Source organism: Gavia stellata, chromosome 7 (assembly GCF_030936135.1).
Source record: "Gavia stellata isolate bGavSte3 chromosome 7, bGavSte3.hap2, whole genome shotgun sequence".
In the NCBI taxonomy this organism is placed as follows: Eukaryota; Metazoa; Chordata; class Aves; order Gaviiformes; family Gaviidae; genus Gavia; species Gavia stellata.
This window is the reverse complement of record NC_082600.1, coordinates 13025140-13044682: the sequence shown is the minus strand read 5'-3', so window position 1 is coordinate 13044682 and position 19543 is coordinate 13025140. Positions and strand designations below refer to the sequence as shown.

At 36.7% G+C, this 19543-nt stretch overlaps 1 protein-coding gene across 5 annotated transcripts in view; it reads left to right on the top strand.

The window, feature by feature from the left end:
• Nucleotides 1-244: 244 nt before the first annotated feature.
• Nucleotides 245-19543, top strand: part of TRAF3 (TNF receptor associated factor 3) — a 28019-nt gene continuing 8720 nt past the window's right edge. For 2 of the 5 annotated variants that reach the window (XM_059819585.1, XM_059819582.1), the window contains exons 1-7: nucleotides 245-486; nucleotides 3520-3571; nucleotides 5856-5960; nucleotides 6829-6996; nucleotides 11516-11596; nucleotides 14295-14369; nucleotides 16172-16264. In XM_059819585.1, the coding sequence (XP_059675568.1) occupies nucleotides 245-486; nucleotides 3520-3571; nucleotides 5856-5960; nucleotides 6829-6996; nucleotides 11516-11596; nucleotides 14295-14369; nucleotides 16172-16264 (816 nt within the window). The remainder of the gene's footprint in view (nucleotides 487-3519; nucleotides 3572-5855; nucleotides 5961-6828; nucleotides 6997-11515; nucleotides 11597-14294; nucleotides 14370-16171; nucleotides 16265-19543) is intronic. The other 3 variants (XM_059819584.1, XM_059819583.1, XM_059819586.1) reach the window with 3 other exon arrangements.

Sequence of the window (19543 nt, the reverse complement as noted above, 5' to 3'; positions counted from 1 at the left end):
TTCTTGGCCTTTTAGAGCCTTTGGAAAAAGTAGAATATTTTACAGATTTGCTATGCTTAATATACTTAGGCAGTTATATATGTCTTATGTTCACATGATGTGTGGACACTCATCTGTTCTTAGTGCTTTCTGGTTTTACGTAGTGTCTCAGAGATGCTGTAATTGTCCTATTTAAATGGAAAAAGAGGTCTTTGTTTCTAAAAAGTTTTTTCTCATTTTTGTTTCGCAGAAACTATCTTAGAGCATGGACAGCAGTAAGAAGACAGAACCCCCTTTATCTGTAGAAATGGTACAACAAAGGGCCAATCCTGATCGTAGTCCTTCAGCATCGATTTATGTTCCAGAGCAAGGTGGCTACAAAGAGAAATTTGTAAATGCCGTGGAAGATAAGTATAAATGTGAAAAATGTCACCTCATCTTATGCAATCCTAAACAAACTGAATGTGGACACAGATTCTGTGAGACCTGCATGAATGCCTTGCTAAGGTGTGTTTTTTATTGTGACAGAACATGTTGATACTTGTGAACTGCTGAAAATAGTGTGAACACCATTGTGGTTTTAGGAATACATTAAGCTAATGCCCTGGCTGAAAGCAGCCTTCCACTTGTTGCTTGTTTGATTATTTATTATTGATATGCTGGTGTAAGCATTTGTTTTCTACTCTGTGTCAGGATGAGACAACTAAGCTTTCCATCAGTGTTGTTGAAACGGTTGTTAAAGTGGTTTAATCCCATGTAGTGATGTGCTGGGTAAGAATTTCATTGCCTGTGCAGCCTAGACTGAGTAGCTATTTCACATGATTGTTAAGATGGCTGGTGTGGTGTAGAATACACTTAGTAAACTGTGGCTGTGCGAGGAAGTGAGCCTGGAGAGGCTCCTTAGAGTTATGGTACCTAACCTAGCTGTGGACCCAGCCTTACAGTTGAGTGGTGGGACCCTTGGATAAATGTGGCTGCTTGTGGAGCCTCCTTTCCCTGTAACCCTTCTAGCTGTTTGTCCTGGGGCTTGTATGTTTTGTGGATTCCAGGAGGGTCTGGAGGGCTGGCTTCTCTATTACTGAGGTGTTTGGGCCAGATTTCAAAGTAGGCGAGCGAAAGTTACAGAGATAAAATGAATGCTGAGAGATGCAATCTTTCCCAGTCTAGGTAGGAATAAAAGTGCCATCATTCAAGGAGTATCTAGCTTTTAAGAAGTATCTGTGCATAAGATACTTATGCAGAAGTATACTTCTTTGCTTCTCAACTTTGATGCATTGCTACTGATTGTATTCAGCAGTGTGATTTCAAAACTTGGTCTAATGTTTGGAGACTGTTCCGCTAGCTTTAATCTCCTGCGGTAAATAAGCAGTCAACAATTCCATTTACTACTGGGAAAGCAGAGATACAGGAGAGATTGAGCTCACTGGATATTGCACACTGGACTACTAACAGAGAGAGAATTTGACTTTGGAAGGTCTTGGTGATCTGCTTACTTTCTGTGACCATCCTGACTCTAGGTATTAGTTTATATTTCACCTGGAAATACTGTAATCTCAGGTAGATATAAATCAAGACTACATGCAGCATGGCAAAAAAGATTGAAAGATATTACACTACTCTGTCTCATGATAAAGAGTAACCTCTGTACTGGGCAAATACAAGGGTCCATAGCTCACTAAACTACTCTGGTAGGTTTTGTAGTACAGCATGTCAAATTTAAAACAACAAAAAACCCCACCAATTTTTCTTTCAGTACACATTTTCAGGTGAGGTGTAGTTTTTAAGAAGTGCAGTTATTTCTTTCTGAATATATGTTTTTGGAAGACTCTTACATGGTTAATAACAATGACCACAGAAAAGCAAACACCTGCCATGCTTGAATGTGTGCAGATGGACAGAGCAGATCCTTAACAATCTAAGCAGTAACAATTCTGGCATTGCTGGAATCTGGGCAATTTTCCTTCCCTGTTGTGAGACATGCATATGCGCTTATTACCGTGCAGCTAGAATATGTGTAATTTTACTTCCTTGACTTTCCAACCGGTCTGTTGTTAAAAAGGACAGATGGGTAAGACCATGTACCACGCTGCTCGTTCATTTAAGTTATTTCACTATATTTAAGTGCTTGTTACAAACAAATCCTTTATTAAAATTAAATTTACAGCTCCTTTTTTTGAGGAATAAAAAGTGCCATAAAACTGGAAGCAAAATAAGTTTACGTTGTTTCTGTATTTGGCAAAAAAATTTTTCATTCAGTGTTGATATGCTGCTGCACATACACACACTGATTATATGCTAGCAGCTTCTGTTCCAGGGTTATTTGAGGACAAAGAATTGGGAGTCAGTGTAGATAACGCAGTAAAGATGTCTGCTCAGTATGCAGCAGTAGTTTAAAAGAGCAAGTGGGATGCTTCAGTGAATTCAGTAAGTGAGGAAAGCATGACATTGTATTAAACACTATATGCTCTCAAGTAGATTAGTTTCCCCCCTTTTTTTTTTTTTACTTAAGAAAAATATTACAGATATTGAAGCTGCAAGGTAGTTAAGATGCTCAGAAATATGATGAGACACAGAATGGTCAGTTCAAGGAGCAGAAGCCAGTGACATGATTTGAAATAACAATACTGATTATATAACATAATCAAACTTTTTCAACCTTTTACATTAATTTGCACTGCTGCTAGCAGCTGCGACCTACATAGCCTGTCAATGAGTTGCTTTATGAAAGAATTTACCTAGCTTTTACCTAGTGCTTTTCATCCATAGATCCTGGTGCTTTACAAGGGAGATCAGTATGACAATTCCCATTTTGCATGGGGAAAAGGAGCTAAAAGGGAATGAAGGGATTTACGCTAAGACACCTAGCAGGTCAGAGCCAGAAACAGCTGTAGGAATGCAGGTTTCCTACACTCCAGTTCAGGTTTCTGTTCACAGACTGCTCTGCTTTTCAACCTACCTGTTGTCTAAGAGATCACAACTTTGATAATTAGATTACCAAAACAGCTACAGGGCAATAGTTCAGATAAAGGAGGGAGCAAGGATCTGTAACAGTTGGTAAAACCAGAACAGACTTGAAGGAGATGGACATACATCCTCTTAGGATAAAAAAAGTATTTATAATTGACTGTCAGCGAAAGTAAAGTTTAATTAGCTGTTGTTTGAAAAAGGACTGGGTAATTGAAGAGACAATATTTTGCCTGTTTGCACAGATAGATTGAGAAGTGATGAAAGTTGTGGATAATACACAGACTGTAAAATAGGGAATTAATTTTGCTGCCTTGAAGAAAAGCACTGTGCAGTTGGCTGGAGACATTTTGGTGGTCTTATTTCCTCACGAATGCCAGATACTGTCTACTGAAAACTCAGTGTTCAATTTTTTTGAAATAACATCATGTTACCTCATTATAATGAACTATATCTACTTCTAATGATTTTAAAATATATTGAATAATCATAACTAAGTGCCTCATAGATGGAAAATTATGTACCACAAAAATTCAGATGAGTTAAAATAGTTTTTCTGTTTTCTTTTCTCTCCAGTTCTTCTAGTCCAAAATGTACAGCATGTCAAGAAAGCATAGTAAAAGATAAGGTATTGTTAAAATTTTTTCTTATTCAAGAGTATTGAATTGTGTGGCATACGTAAGATGTGTTACTGCTTTGTAGTAATTATTTCATAAGCCTAATAAGCTACCTGAGGAAGATAGTTTTGTTATAAAACCTAAACCATGTATTTTATATAGGAAGACAGCTCATCTTTACTGTTAACCACATGGTAGAAAACAACATGTCAGCTTTATACCTAATGGTCCAGCCAGGTGTCACATCTTGTTTTCACAGTTAGCAAGCAGCTGCAGCAACACATTGCAGTTGTCCTCCCATCAACTGGGAGGATGGTAAGAAATACCGCATCTCCTGTAGGTCCAGAGATGTGACAGATCTAGGCAAACCTTACTCCTGATTTAGCTCCAGACCAGCATCTACTCTTTAACTAACCTGTTTTTACAGTGTGTAGTTCTGTGAACTACACTGGAACCAGAACAGTGTGGAGTTACAGTAATTGTAATAAAATCAGATTTTTTTTATATGGGTAAGTTATTTCACTACGCTCTTCACTGTTTTTCACAGCAGAACTTTATGTTGCCTTTGAAAAGTTGAGGGTAGAGAAAATTCTTTTTGACTTAGTACATGGTTTATGCAGTTTTTACATTAGATTTTTCTAAAGTGTTTAGTAAATTCTTCGTGTTAGAAGTCTTTCCGCCCTAAATGGATACTTGTAATAGTAACCATTTTCAAGAAAAGATTTAGTGGGTACGTTAATCTCTCCTTGTCTTACCTCAAAATAGTTCTCTAAATAGTGCTCAGCATAATTCAGTTTTGACATGGATGGGCTCTCCAGGAGCTCCGACCAATAATCATGATGCCTACTTTGTCATTTTAACTCTGACTTTCTAGCTCCCAATATACATAAATATGTACATTTGTTATGAAACTTCAAATATCTCTAAAACAGGAGAAGGTCAAGAAGGGCAGAGTATATTAAATATGTTAGACTAACTGTGCAGGTCTGATTTTTCATCAAACTGGAAACTTCTCTCTTCCCATAGAATGCTGATGTCCAAAAGCACTGAAGAGCTTTTAGAAAGTCTTGGAAAAAACTGTTTTAAAATTATCTTCTTACCTTAACTTCAGTCAGCAAAACTGTACCTAGTAACCCTGTGAACTACTTTGGAAAAAATACTACAGTACTGGCAAATTGATAATTCAAATGACATTTGTTGATTCATTAAACTTCACACATGCAGCTGAAAAGTAAACAGAAATCAGTGACCTGTGTCAGATGAGATCCGATGAGAATGGTTGCAGCGTTTCCTTCTTCACTGATAACAGGGCTAGATTCATAGTCACTGTGGACAGATCTGGTCATAATTCATTGTTGTTGTTAAGTGTTAGCATGCAGAATGGTTCTGTTATTACAGTATCCCTGCAGTGTACACAGGATCACAGAACTCTGTTTGTCAGAGAAGTAGTCATAGGTTGGGCTTGGTTCTTTGGTATTTCTTAATTGTCATGAAAGCATTGCAAAATGACTAGAAGGTGTTATCCCTTTGTTTCGGACTTCAAAATAATAGTAATGGTGTCCAGTCCTCATCCCCAGTTCCTGCCCTTCTGGAGAGTGCAGTTACATTGTCTCTTTATCTTTTATGGGATATCACCCATAAAAGGTGAAAAGTCCAAACCCTGAGCTTTCTATTTCTAACTTCTATTACAGACAAAAAAAGGCTGGAAAGGCTTATAAACATTAAAACAGAAAGATAGTTAAAGCCTGCTTATCTGTGAAATAATAAATCTCCTCCAGTCTAACACCTTAGAAAATGTCTTTAATGTGTTACCACTGAAGTGCAAGTAGATGTTCCAACTAACCAGTCCAGTTGTCGTGGGACTGCCTTCCATGAAATCCTTCCTTTCTGAACCACTGTGCTTTGGCTCTTTTTTGTCTTATGGTATTGTGGCTAATGCTCCAGCTTCCCAAACAATATAGCGAGTTCTAGCTTATGCAGGCCTGTTATTGGCAAGCAGATAGCAAAAAAATTAGTCCTTGCTTGTACCTTTCACTTTACTGCATTTATAGTAAAAGTGGAACAGTAGTAGAATATCTGTCCAAATACTCTCTTTCCTCGGGCTGCTTCATAGTGGAGAAATCTCAGTGATGTGCACATTCAAGAAAAATTGAATGCTAGGATTTTATTTCTGACTCATAAAGCTAGAATTGCTATAGCCAAACTGCATGGCTTCTACTTTATTTGAACTTGCATATTCTTGGGTGTTGTAAATTTCTAAAATGAAGCGATTTTTTTATTCCCCTCTACCCCCAGGTATTTAAAGATAATTGTTGCAGGAGAGAACTACTTGCCCTTCAAATATACTGCAGAAATGAAAACAAGGGCTGTAAAGAACAGCTATCTTTGGGTCAATTACTGGTAAGTAATCTAACATAGTCATAAGCTTCCTTTTGAGTTAAAGAATGAGAAGACATCTTGCAAATCAAAACCCCAGTCCATTTCTTGGCTTGCTCAAAGTAGTGGTTAATCTGATTTATAAATGTTAGAATAGAGTTAAACTGTTTTGAAACTCAGCTTTTTGATGAGCTGTAAGGAACTGTGGTCAAAAATCATGTGATTGTGTGACATTAAAGCTCGGAAATGTAAACGTATGAAGCAGATGAGAACTGGAGGGAGAACTAAAATTGGGGAAAATCTTAATGTATGCTTTACAAATGTGGGAAATTTTGAATTCCTTTTTGGTTATTTACCAGTCTTAATCCTCTCATGTAAGTGGTGGTTTATGCATGGATTTAAACCTTTGGCTTCTCCAGACTTGTACAAAATCATTTGTAGCTTTGTTTCATGAAGGCATAACATAGCAGTAATCCAGTAATTTAACAGTTGAAAGGTATGGCTACACAGCAGTCTGCAGTGAAATGTGTAGGTACTTGCCTTGAATGAGCAAGCTCAGGTACTTAAACAACTTAAAGCAGCATCTATGTTTATGCAGAATAATATACCTTGAAAAAGAATGCTTACCTTTTGTTTAAATAACCTGGGTGGAATTTTGGACTGTGTTAGAATGCTTTTATACTAAAAGTAGCTCACATACATCAGTGAAATCTGCTGTCTAAGTAAATGGAGTGTAAAGTCAGAAATGTATTCCTGAGTTAGTGTTTGCCCTTGCACAATATAGTGCACAAAATAACTTTTTGCTTACTTTGGTTCTGAACTTTATTTAATGTGGGATGTCTTCAAAGGATAGAAGACATGTACAAAACTTAGTTGGCTTTTTATCTTTCAGATGCATTTGAAAACTGATTGTCAGTTTGAAGAACTCTCATGTCCTCGTGCTGATTGCAAAGAAAAAATACTGAGAAAAGATTTGCCAGACCATGTAGAGAAGACTTGTAAATACCGGGAGACAGCCTGTAAATACTGTAAAAGCCAAGTCCCAATGATTATGTTGCAGGTGCAGTATTTTCTTGTGTATATAAAACAAGATCCCATACATTAATGTGGAATAATAACTCTTCTTGTGCTTCTTTGTAGCTGCCAATAGAGCCTTGGCCTCTTACCCAGAATTAGTAAGTCAAAAAAGAAAATAGGCTGACTTCCAAAACACGTGTTTTTGCTGTGAAAACACCAGCTACTGCATTGACTAGGAAACATATTTTTTTTTCTGATGTTCAGATGCTGCATTTAAAAAAATTCAGACCCACTGCAGGATATTGATACTAAAGTAATTTTTGCTATGTTTTTTTTAATTTTGCTTAAATTGATATAATAAATGCAACTACTATGATAACAATTCAGTGTGGTGCAGGAAAAGCATAAGCATAGCAAAAGACTGGAGAAATAGCATCTTGCTGTATCATCCTTCTTGGGTACTATGTGATCTGTTATGAGACGAAAGGAGGAAACAACGTAAAAACAAATTGTGACTTGGCATAACCAGCAATGGTACATGACAGGTCTAGGCAAAGTTACTGCTGTTCTTGGCGTACGAGTAGGTTGTCTGATAAGCAGCATCTTGTGAGTTAGAAGTATAGAGTAGAGGTTGAGCAAGTCATACTTAACTTTACACATAGAATTGTAACTTCTTGTGTATTGTTTATTAGGTGAAGTCTCACAATGATAAGCAGCATTCTTTGCTCAGAGATGTTGTTACAAAAAGGCATAGGTAGAATCTCACCAACTTCTGATTTAGATCTGGCTTTCAGTTATTTGAGTGTATACTTGCAAGGGCAGGTACTTTATTAATTGTGCATTACCTAGCATAAGGTGGCTGAGATTTAAAAATACACAGAGAAAACTAAGTTTACACTGTGTTTGTTCTTTAACATTCTGGTAGAGAGATGAAACTGTATTTAGTTAGATTATGGATGCCGTTCTCCCAATTTTCTTTAGGCTGGGAATTGATCTGAGACAAAAAGTGACATTAAAAAATGTGTAGTGTCTTAACAGACAAAATTGGTGAGTATTAAATACGTTTTGTAAAAACTGGATTTCCATATCTAAGTAACATGCTCACAGGTTCCTTGTAGGCAGTTTCTTTTTATAGGAGTAATGTAGTTAAATTTCTGAGAGTCTGAAATCATCCTTACGTTTTGAGGAACATAGAACTCCGTTTTAGTTTAAGAGCTTTCTCTTTTATTGGATGTTGATGGATTTAACATTTATGAAATCTTTGAACTAGTGGTAGCTTTCAAGATATTCAGAAGCTGAGACAAGTTTTAGTCTGTCAGATTTTTAATTCATAGCAAAACCTATTTTAGACATTTTGGAAACAAGGATGGCATATTACTCTGAAGTACAGAAAAGAGTGTTAGTAAATAAAGTGATCGTTCTCCAAAATCTTAAGTGGTGGAATTCTGAGTTGCTTTAAGAGGTAATAGATTTGGCTTATCCAGAGAGCCAAACAGGTTTGTTAAAATGTGGTTTTATGTTGAGATGTCACTATTTTCATTGTATTAAAGCTAGTACCATTATTCACCTGCCCTTAAAAGTTCTAAACAAATCTGCATTTGTAAATCAGAACATTTCCAAGCAGTTACATGTTCTTATGTATCATTGGCATATATGTCTCAGTACATAGAAAAAGGACAGTTTTGCTTCCATGCTGCTTTAAGGGTGCAGAAAGCTCCGCAATTAGCAGATTAGCAATTGGCTGCTATTTTTAATTTTTTTTGCCTAGATTTTTAAAAGTTCAGTGATTATAGAAATGCAGATGGTTTTATTTGTTGTGGCCTGATAAAATGTTACTTCATTGTACTTTGGTAATGAGAATCAGAAGCTTAATGAGACTGTACATTGGAATGAAAGGCTCCTTTTGACTTCTTATATGAGTTTTGTCACCCAGAGCTTGAGTTCATCTGTAGCTTCTGTAGCCTAAAATTTTCTCTAATGTAATTATGACTGAAGCAGGCCTCAGTGACTTGAACTGAAAATGGAGCTAGAGGGAGCGTACCGAGAAAAAAGGTATGCAAATGGAAACAAAAATAATTTTACCGGAGTACATATGGTTCATGTCTTCATAGAATCCCATGACCCGTGGGGTAGGAAATCCCCGTTGTTGGAGGCAGACTCTTTAGTTAACGATGTTAGTACACATTTTTTTAGATTGCTTTTGTCTTGCCTGCACTGTCACTAGGTGAGTTAAATTCCTAATTTCTTTTCTTTTGTTTAAACCATCTAAAAAGTTGGGATTTGTTTTGTCACAGAGCTACCTTTTCCATCCTGTAACTCCTGGCAGATAAAGATGGTGCATTGTTAAAACAGAAATTAGTAGCCTGAAATGCTTCTGGATTTTTTTTTTTTTTTTTTTTTTTTTGTGGATAATCCACAAAACTACTTGGAAGTGCTTCTCCTATGAAATTGATACTTGGGCAGTAGTAGTATGATACAGACCTGGAAGGGCAGCACTGCGTAGTGCCTAGGCCTAGTGCCACCCTGGCCACAAAAGGGCTGTCCCAGGCAGACCCTGCCAAGGCAAACTGGACTCTACTCAGTAGCCTGAATTACTGTTGAGCTGACTGGGACAGCCACTGGGAAGACACAAGACATTGTCACCTTGCTCCCTTGCCACTGTTCTGGAACCAGACATGTTGTTAATGTGGCACTGGCTTCTCTGGGGAGCCATATTAATACCCTGCCTTCCCCTCATCTGTGCCAGGTGCCCTGCATGTGGTGTCACCCGTGTTTTATGCTGCATTTGGCTTTTGGTTTTGTGTGCTCAACTGTGTGAACTTAACGGGTTGGTAGGAAGACGATTGTGCTACAGGAATGGGATTACTCTGGTATGTCCTGAAGTCATTGGAAAGGCTCCTCTTGGTTTCAGTGGGTGGGCCCTGGGATGCGGAGTGAGGAGGAGAACTGGAGAGAGGGCAGAGAAGAAGTTGCATGTTGCCTTTTTATCATGAACTGAGAGTCAATGTCATAGCCTTTGCCAGATAGTTTGGGTAGGTTAGAGAAGAGAGTAAGGGAATTAAAATTAGGGAATGAATGTTAGAAGGGAGTATTTGTCTAGTTTTGTAGTTGATAAACCATTAAAGAAGTTTGTAGGGCTGTAGGCTCCTAAAGCTGCACGGTAGTGTGTGATGTCTCTCTTCAGCATGATTACAGATGTGTTCAGAATGAGGCGGGGTCAGGTCCAGTGCTTGAGTCTGAGCAGAAATGGTCCTATGGGCCATTGCTTATCAGAAGAGTACCACAGTCACCCTGACAGAGGTTATTCTGAGGAGAGGTGTTGTCAGTCTGTTAGCATTGCTCCTGGCTGGGTATCCATGTCGTGGCGGGGAGGGACTGAACCTAGCTCCTCACCCCCACATTTTGGGAGGCTGTCCCAGCTCTTTGGCTAAGGAGCAACTTAAGCTTTCTTGCTTTCTGTCACGATGACGCTCTACATGTGCTACAGCAAGTGAACTAGTGCGAATAAGAAGGATGGCAGAATAGACTTGCTTCAGAACTGCATACCTGATGATCTGTTTTTAAAAGTGAGGAGGTATACATTTTCAAATATTGGTAGGTTTATGACAGGGTTCTGAACCAAGGCCTTTCACATTTCAGAGCTTGGGTCTCCTTTACATGTTGGTTTTGTTTCAAAAACTAGACATTACTGGGCAAAAAGGGCATGCTATTTGTTCTTCCTTTTCTAACAGGCATATAAATCTAGACCTTTGTTTCCTTTGCTTTTTTTTAAGTACCAGAAATGAAACGGTTTGTTTCAAGTTGAATGGGACATGACACTTCACATGAAACGAATTTTTTTTTTCCAGATTTTTCATTTTGTTGAGAAAAACTGAGAAGAAATGTAAATTCAATTAGCTTGGCCCTGATTTTCTTCCCTTCCTATGGTGATACGGTTTGACAGCTATACTGAAGTATCTGTCATCATCTAGGTTCAGATCAAAATGCCTGCCCAGAATCATGATACAATTTCAGCATCTCTTTGAACTTTGGGTGTATAACAGTGAGACTTAGTATCAGATGTTTGGGAACCAAAATTAGAAAAGAATTGGGAGGGGAATATCTGTACATAGGAAAGGGAGATTCTCTGACAGTGGGCAGTGTACATTTCTGAAGAGCTTTTCCATGCACTGTATACCCTTACTAAAAAGGACATCTGCAGTGGTTCTGCTCGCTCTTAAAGATGCCCTTTTTTGTGAGTAATTGTGGGTAAGAAAACTTGACTTTTATTATTGTTTCATTGCTCTAAGTAAAAACAATAAAATGGGAAATAGATTTACCCAGCGTGGGAAAACATAAGAAAACCCTTATTTTTGCTTCCGAATATCAACACATCTGTCAAAAGCACAAACTGATGTTTGAGCAATTGCAGTTCTGTTACTCTGCACAATTGGGATAAACATTGAAAAAAAAATCTTGTGTGGTTTTTTCATTATTGTGGGATGCTTTTCTTGGCAGGTAAGTCCTCTCTTTAATTTCAGAGTAAGAGTTGATTTGTGGTTTGTTTGCTTTTTCCTCTGTAGAAACATGAAGATACAGACTGCCCATGTGTCATGGTTTCATGTCCTCATAAATGTAGTGTTAAAACACTCATGAGGAGCGAGGTAAGAAGTCATTCCCAGTGTTGTGCTGAAAAATTAAATAATTTTTTTTAGTAAGATCTCGCAAGAATTTTGCCAGAAGCCATTTCCTTATTAAAATGTGAGATCTAAAGAAAAGCTTTTTCTACCACACAGTTAAGTGTGATAACACTCAAATATTTTTAACGATTTCTTGAAAAACTATTTAAAAAGAAATAATTTCTTACTTTTGTGTCATTATTACACTTGGCTTGCCCAAGATTAGCGCATGTCTTTCCTGCTTTCATTTTTACTAGGTCTCCCCCTGCCCTTCCCCCATTTGAAGCATTTGTTCAGCAAAATGGAACAGCATTTTGGGGTAGTTGGCTTATATTAAAATAAAAAAGAGAGTATTAAAATTTAGTGCACATTGACAAGGGTTAGTAAAGACTAGAAAAATCGTATAAATGTGTAGAATCATTCTAGGGAAAAACTTAAATTGTGATTAAATCTGTTAAATCTGGGAAAAAATAATAACTGACACTTAAAGAATTAGTGTAAGATACAGGGTAACATGAGTACAACATTCCAACAGCCAGAGGCAACAATGCATAAAAATTTCTCTTAATGTATAGGAGCTTGCAGTAATATGTAGACCAGATTAAAAAAAAAAACCACCCAAAAAAACCCTGTCTTGTTTGAACATATCCATGTTCTTGTACATTAAAAGATAGTAAGTAGCATCTGTCAAAGTCGATGTGCGTTATTTTTTCCTAAAAATAGAACTTACCGAGGGTGGGGAAGAGCTTATTTAAGTCTTCAGCACTCTAAGCTTCACTTAAGGAAAGCTAAGTTTTTTTTTTATCTGAGGATAAGCTTTTCTCTTTTCACTGATACTTCCTGAGTTGGATTCATACTATTTTTCAGTTACACTTGTAAATTATTAAACATGTCATAGTGCACAAGGCACGTAAGGCATCTGCCAAATACAGGGGCAGTCTTTTCCCCCAGGATGGTGAAATATAAAATAGCTACTGTACCTATTAAGAGAAATTGAAATATGTATACTGAGCCAATTCTGTCAGTGCTTACCTCCTAGTTTAGATCCTGGTTCTGGAGCACTTAAGCATATTCTTAAATCTTGACTTCAGCAGTTACTTTGAGAAGAGGTATGTCTGAGTGCTAGTAAGAATTGACCCATTAAAGCCTGGGTTGTTACACATATAGTCAGAGCTGGGTTCTGAAACCATTGGTAGAAACAACTTTAAACAGTCATCTTGCCCTGCATCATCTGTTGCTGTACGTTGCTTAATTTTTTTCTGATCCTGTGAAAATGTATATATTACTTAGCTGCATGGTTAGGGACAACGACTCTAATGCAGAAAATGGGAAAATGCCTGCCTAACAGTTTGAGAAAATTCTGTAGTGTACAACAAGCGAATATCTTACTGTAGAATAAAAGGCAATTTTTCATGTTTAATTCATAACTCTTTGGCAGACTTCTAGTTTTGAGAAGTTGAAAATGTGGCATTCTTGTAAAGCCTGTATGCCACATGTCTCTCTCTTATTTGGTCTTTTTTTTTTCTGAACCACATGTCTTTTAAAACTATACTGTGAATTTCTACAGATAGTGTTTAGAACACATTAGATGTATATCAGAGATGAGTGACCGATTGCATCTCAGTATCAGATTTTAAAGACTGTCCTGTCCGTTCCAGAGCTATATGTTCAAAGCAGCATTGGTTCACCACTTCTTTCCATGGATGTGGATGAGCTGAGTCATGTGGGGCTTATGATGTGGGAATTTCAAATGAGATTTTGAAACCCAAAAGAGTGATGCCAGCTGAGGAGCTAGGCTCTAGCTTCCTGTCTGCTTTGTGGGACGTGCAAACTGCAGATCCTGTTTTTGAAGAGAGAGTGTTTGTTGCACTATCCTTTCCGAAAATGGCTCTTTGCTCCAACTTTTAGGCAGTTTGCATCCAGCTGCTGCCCTCTGTGCTGCAATGGCTGCTGTCTGTATTTATGTATATGCTTCTGTGAATTGGTTTATTTTTTAAATGAAAAGTGGTCTGTGCTCATAATAATCCAAGATATTGGAATAAATCTCAATCTGTGAAAAATGCAGGCATTTTACTAACCAGTTTTAATCCCATGTACTGCATTTTTTTTGAAGTTACTTAACTGTACCTATTCTAAAACTCTGTCTGTTTCATGCAGTACTTGTTTAGTCTTTTTTGTGTAATTTAACCGTTAAATTTAGGCACTGAGAATTGCATGTTATGTTTTGAAAAATTGGTTCCTCGTGAAATTAGGATTAGAAAAAATGTACTTTACTACAGTGAAACTGATCTTAAGACTTGCTCAGAACACCAGTAAAAAATCACTTGTTGAGAAAAGATTAGTCATTCACTAAAGTCAAATAAAATAATATAAATAATTGTAGAGCGTGTTCTTTCTGTTTGCCTTTTTTTTTAATTGGGTTGCCTATTGAAATAGTCTTTAGTAGAAGTTTCACTGTATATTAAATGTATCACACTGTATACTGTATTGGCATGTGCGTGTGGTTTACATATGTGTATATATAGTATTTGCACTTTAGATCAGACTGGAGAAAATATACACACGTGTACTGTATGTTCTGCAAATGGCACACTATACAAACCTGATAACCTGTGCCCTTTATGTTTTGAGCATTATCATGCAAACGTCTTTTGCCAAAACTCACATTTTTTTCCTATTGCAGTTGAATGCACATTTGTCAGAATGTATTAATGCCCCAAGTACCTGTAGTTTTAAGCGTTATGGCTGCACTTTTCAGGTCAGTATATAACAATTATACTTCCCAATTGATGAAAGTCTGCAAATAGAACCTAATTCTTTAACGTGAAAGTTCTGGACTTCACTAGTCTCGGTTAAGAAAAAGTCATCCAGTTGCATCAAGTGATTATGCAGCAGATGTTTGGTTTTGCATTTTAAAAATAAACAATATAAAAAGCCCACATATTCTTGCAGTGGTTTGGGAGTTCAGTTATTAGGTATATCTTGTTGAAATAGGAAGATGATACATTTGAAGAACTCTTTAACTTAAATAAGAGGAAAGTCACTTTTGTTCTTCAGAAAACAGACTAGTAACTTCAGTTGTTTCTGTGAAAGTATTTATTTTCTTGAGCTAAGTATGTTTATATTTTCTCTCATTTGTGTGTCTTAATATTTGTATTAAGGTTAAATGTAGGTTAGTGCAATTAAAACATGTATTTTTATGTGCATTCATATGTCTGTGTGCACATAGGTGTATAATCAAAGCATAGCATGGAATTTATTTTAAAAAAAGTTTTATATTTTAATCTTGCAATCCTTGCAATATTTTAAAAAATAAAAAAAAAGCCAAACCTCAGAGTTTAGTTTCAGTAGTAGTATTCCAGTCTCTTCCAATATTCTGCTTCCCTTGCCCTATGTCTTGGGGAATTTGGATGCTTATATAATGAAGAGATTAGTCAGGAAATTTCAGAAACCGCTGACAGGAAAAAATGGAGTTAATCAGTTAGTGTGATTCATTTGTTAGCCCATGATAACTTAGAGACAAGAACTGTAAGCAGCAACACTTCTCAATAAACTACTTTCTGCAGGTATTTCCAGGTTCTTAAATAATGAGCATTCATCATTTTAAGTATTAACAGTAATGCTCTTAGTGGTAGAAGTGATCAATGCTGTAACCCTGCCCACTGTTATGTTGTACGTATTGCCATTCATTTTATGTATGTATATGTGTGCATATATGTACATATATCCACATATATATTTTTAGTATTTTATATAGAGTACATACCTTGAGGATCATTGCAACCCTTTTAGGTGCTTTGCAGCCTATCTACCATCAAACCTAATACACTCTGCATTGCAAAACACTTACTGAGGTAGGTGTAATGCAACACAATACAAATAAAGTAATATGGTCTGCATCTTATGTACTCTGTATACGATCTATGTGTGTTCTGTAAACTTTTTATATAGTGGTTATTTGTAACAGCATTTATAGGTTGTGCAGAGGCAGCATATCTGAATGTCATAGAGCAATCATGGTAACATCTTAGGATGACAAACTAGGCATTGTAATATCTCTCAAAGTAGTTGATAAAGCTGGCAGTTTCCAGTGATGGTAAATTTATCTTAAATATTTGTCTTTAATACCCAACTGAGGGAAAATTTAGTGCTTATGAAGCTGTTCATGAAATACAACAGAAGTTTTAAATTACTGTTTGGGGAATTGGACGTTCTAGGTTTTGTATGACTCAAGAGTTTTATTGTGCTTTATTTAGTGTAAAGCTACACAGAAGACTCTAAAATACAATTCATTTTGTAAATCTTGTTCATCTTTATTGCCTCTGACGTATCAAGCACACTGGATGGAGATATGTGGCAGTTGTATAAAACACTTGCTATATTAAATGTATTCCTGACTTTTGTAAATTCCCAAGTAGATTTCCCTTCTCTCTACAGTTCTGCAACATGCATCCGTGAACCAAAATATGTAGTATTGGTTCGATGTCTTGATATACTCTTTCTTTGTAGGTTTAAAAGAAGTGGAATTGGCTAAAATGTATAAATTCTTTGTTGTCACAGGGAACAAACCAACAAATTAAAGCACATGAAGCCAGCTCAGCAGTGCAGCATGTTAACTTATTGAAAGAGTGGAGCAATGCTCTAGAAAATAAGGTATATCTTCTACTCACTTCTAATTTTCATTGATTTCTTTAAATCATATAAAAGTACTAGAAGAAGCTCTTTTTTTCTGTTTAACAGCTGTTGAACAGTACAGCTAAATCACTAGTAGGCTCCAAAACCAATCAAGCCATTTAGCATATCTGGTACCTTTGTTATTATAAAATGCTGTGAGAAACTTGGCTTCAACTCCATATACAGTTTTTCTCATTGGTAACTTGATTAAAACACTTTCTTCACATAGATAAACAGTCCAGTATTAAATTTCCTCTCTGAGCTGCCTTCTTACAAAAGGGAGGGTTCAGAAAGCTATGGCAGCGCTGTGAGCTGTTTTTTTGCTACCTCAGTATTTTTCCAGAGGTAACATTATTAGAAATGCCGTGTAATAAACTGGTTATTAATTTTATTTATTTTTGTTCCTGCTCTCCCAACTTAATGACCTGCAAAGGTTAATTAAATTAAACATATTGTAACTCATGGGCATGATGATTTCTGCTTTAGTGCTAGACCAGAATGACGTTCATGTTGCAGTGCTTCCTTGGGACTCCTGGTTTTATATTGTTTAGGATTTGGGAGATGCTGGAAAATCATATCAGTATCAGCTATGATCTTGTGAATCGTTTGAATGACTTAACCATTTGTTCTCCAAATAAAATTTAAGGCTTTGATTTACAAATGCAAAACTTCAGAACAGATCACTGTTTTCTTAAATCGCTTGAAAAAGATTACTATTTTACCTAACCATCAAGATAATGCTTCTGCTTTTTTTGGGGGGGGGGGGGGGGGCGGGGCTAAAAATCCCAGAATTACTAAACTATTATACAAATGCAGGCAGAAGACTCAGGAGCCCCTTCAGATTTTTCTAGAATGAGTTAAATAAAAGTAACAATTCCAGTGTAAGCTCAGTGGCAGTTATGATGTGTGGCTTGTGACTTCTGTTGTCTCACAGCAGACAGCTAGCTCAAGTTTAGCAAACCCTGTCTAGAGAGTGTATTCCCTTCTTGGCTTACAGTGATCTCTCATGCATGGGTTTCTAGCAAGGTCTTGCAGCTGCAGGAAGTATAGTTTTAAAGCAGAAGTTAACAGGAACAGCAAAATATGATTTTTTTTTTTTCCCCAGCACATTTGTTCCTGGACTGCTTGTTTTTGAACTTGAAGCCCTGTAAGGAAACCATTGAACCTAGGAGAGGGCCAGTGCAGTTTTTTAGATACAATTTTTACTACATATGTAAGTCTTAGTTTGATGATCAATAACAATACTTAAGTTTGCTTTTGCACTTGAATCCCTTTGTTAATGTAGGGACTGTACATTTTTCCATTTTTGACAGATACAAATTAATATCCTTAGTTCTTTTTTCATTAGTCAGATTAAAACTATACGTTTTTTTCTACATCATAGGAAAAAACCACGTTCCCTGTGACTTCTGGAATAGATCATATTCTGCCTTTTGTCAGTGTCCTGAGAGGTGCTTTGTCATTTAAAAAATGCCCAGCAGTTCTGTGTTTGTCTCTTATAGAGCTAAGAGAATATACACTTTATTACTCTTTTATGTTCAATTTTTGTTTTAACTTTCATTTAGGACATAACTGCTTATCATTGTTTGTCCATTATTTTTTTTCTTTTCACTTCCTGCTTTGTAGACTTCTTCCTATTCATAATAAAGAGTTGAATCACTGGAAATCCCAAGACCGTGCCAAGTTACCAGAATAGCTAACCACATATCATATGTTAGTGACTTTATTCTAGAGAAGGGTAACAAAATGATTTGTAACTTCATTGTAGTTCTCTTCTTTGAGAAAAAATTAATCGATGCACTGAAGAACAACAGTGCAGAGTTAACTTGGCTGACGAATGTTACAGAAATTTTGGCCCCACTGAAGTCAAGGGAATTCTTGTCATTTGTTTCTGCAGGGTCAAGATTTCGTTAGGGATACTCACCGTGGTATGTATGGAGGGGAAAGGAGAAGTTGCCTTCTCCCAGTCACCACGTTCTTTAACAGTGCTTGTGGGGTATGCAAACTGAAAGTCTTCAGAGCTGCAAAGCTTGTGCTAAGTTATGAGTTTGGTATTTGAATGGTGCTGTTGGCAAAGAGTAGTAAGAGAAGGTCAGATGTAAAATCTTGAATCAAAACTTTGTGGGGCGAATTAAAATTTGGTGTTTTGTTCACTCTGTGATGGGACAGACTTGCAGACTGAACTCCCACGGATTTTGTGATGTTAGAAATAATGAGTTGAACGTAATTTTGTGGCTTTGTCACATTCTCAGAGAAATCTGGTATAAACTCATTTTTCTTTTTTAATATGTCACTTAAATATGAGACCTGTCTGTTTTTATCCAGTTCTTTGTGGCGTAAGAGGGTTTCTTCCATTCTTTTTTAGCAAGCAATAATAAGCAATAGCTTAATTTGAAAAACTGCTGAATAAGAGCATGCTTTATCCTAGCAATATTTCAAATATGACAAGGAAGTAAAGGAAGCTGATTGGTGCAGTTTGTAAATAGATGCTGTGTTTCCTTTACCCTGTTTTTTAACTCAAGTTCCAAAGACTTATGCCAACTGCAATTAGGAAACTATATTTAGTGTTAAAGATTTCTTATTCACAAATTACCACCAAACTACAGTTATTGACTTAGCAATGACAGTTCTGTATGATTAAGGGCTGCAGGACATAATTCTATTTTTCTTGTGTTCTGTAGAACTGTGTGGAAAATCTCAGTACAAGACAAGCCCATGTTTTATAACTTGTATAAAAATGGAAACGTAATGCTAGTGACACAAAGTGTAACTGCCTTGTGATTGGGAGGCCTGGGGAGGAAACAATGAGAAAAGGGGAATGTAAAGATCACAATTAGCTAAAGAACTCTGATTCATTAAGGAAAAGGAGGATGCAAAAAATTAAAGTGGCTACCCAGCAAATCTGAAATATGTGGGAGGCAGGGGTACTAGTTAAATTTAAACTTGTTCTTGAAAATTTTCTCTAGTACCTAGGCACACATTCCTTCAGCCTCAAGATTGTTTCTCTCTCTGCACTGGCAAAATCAGCTTTGTCTCGTTCCTGTTGAGCCTCTTCTGCCAGTTTCTCATATATAAAATGTGGAGCTAATGTCTGTGTGTATATGCACATATGCTATCCTAATTTGAAAAGTAGATACGTGCATATACTACGGTATCTCTATAATTTTTGGGCCCCTGTCCAATGAACATGCTGAATGCCCATGGACTTTGCCAGTCCTTTGTCTAGTTTAGGCTAGTATAGGGATTGAAATGATTTAC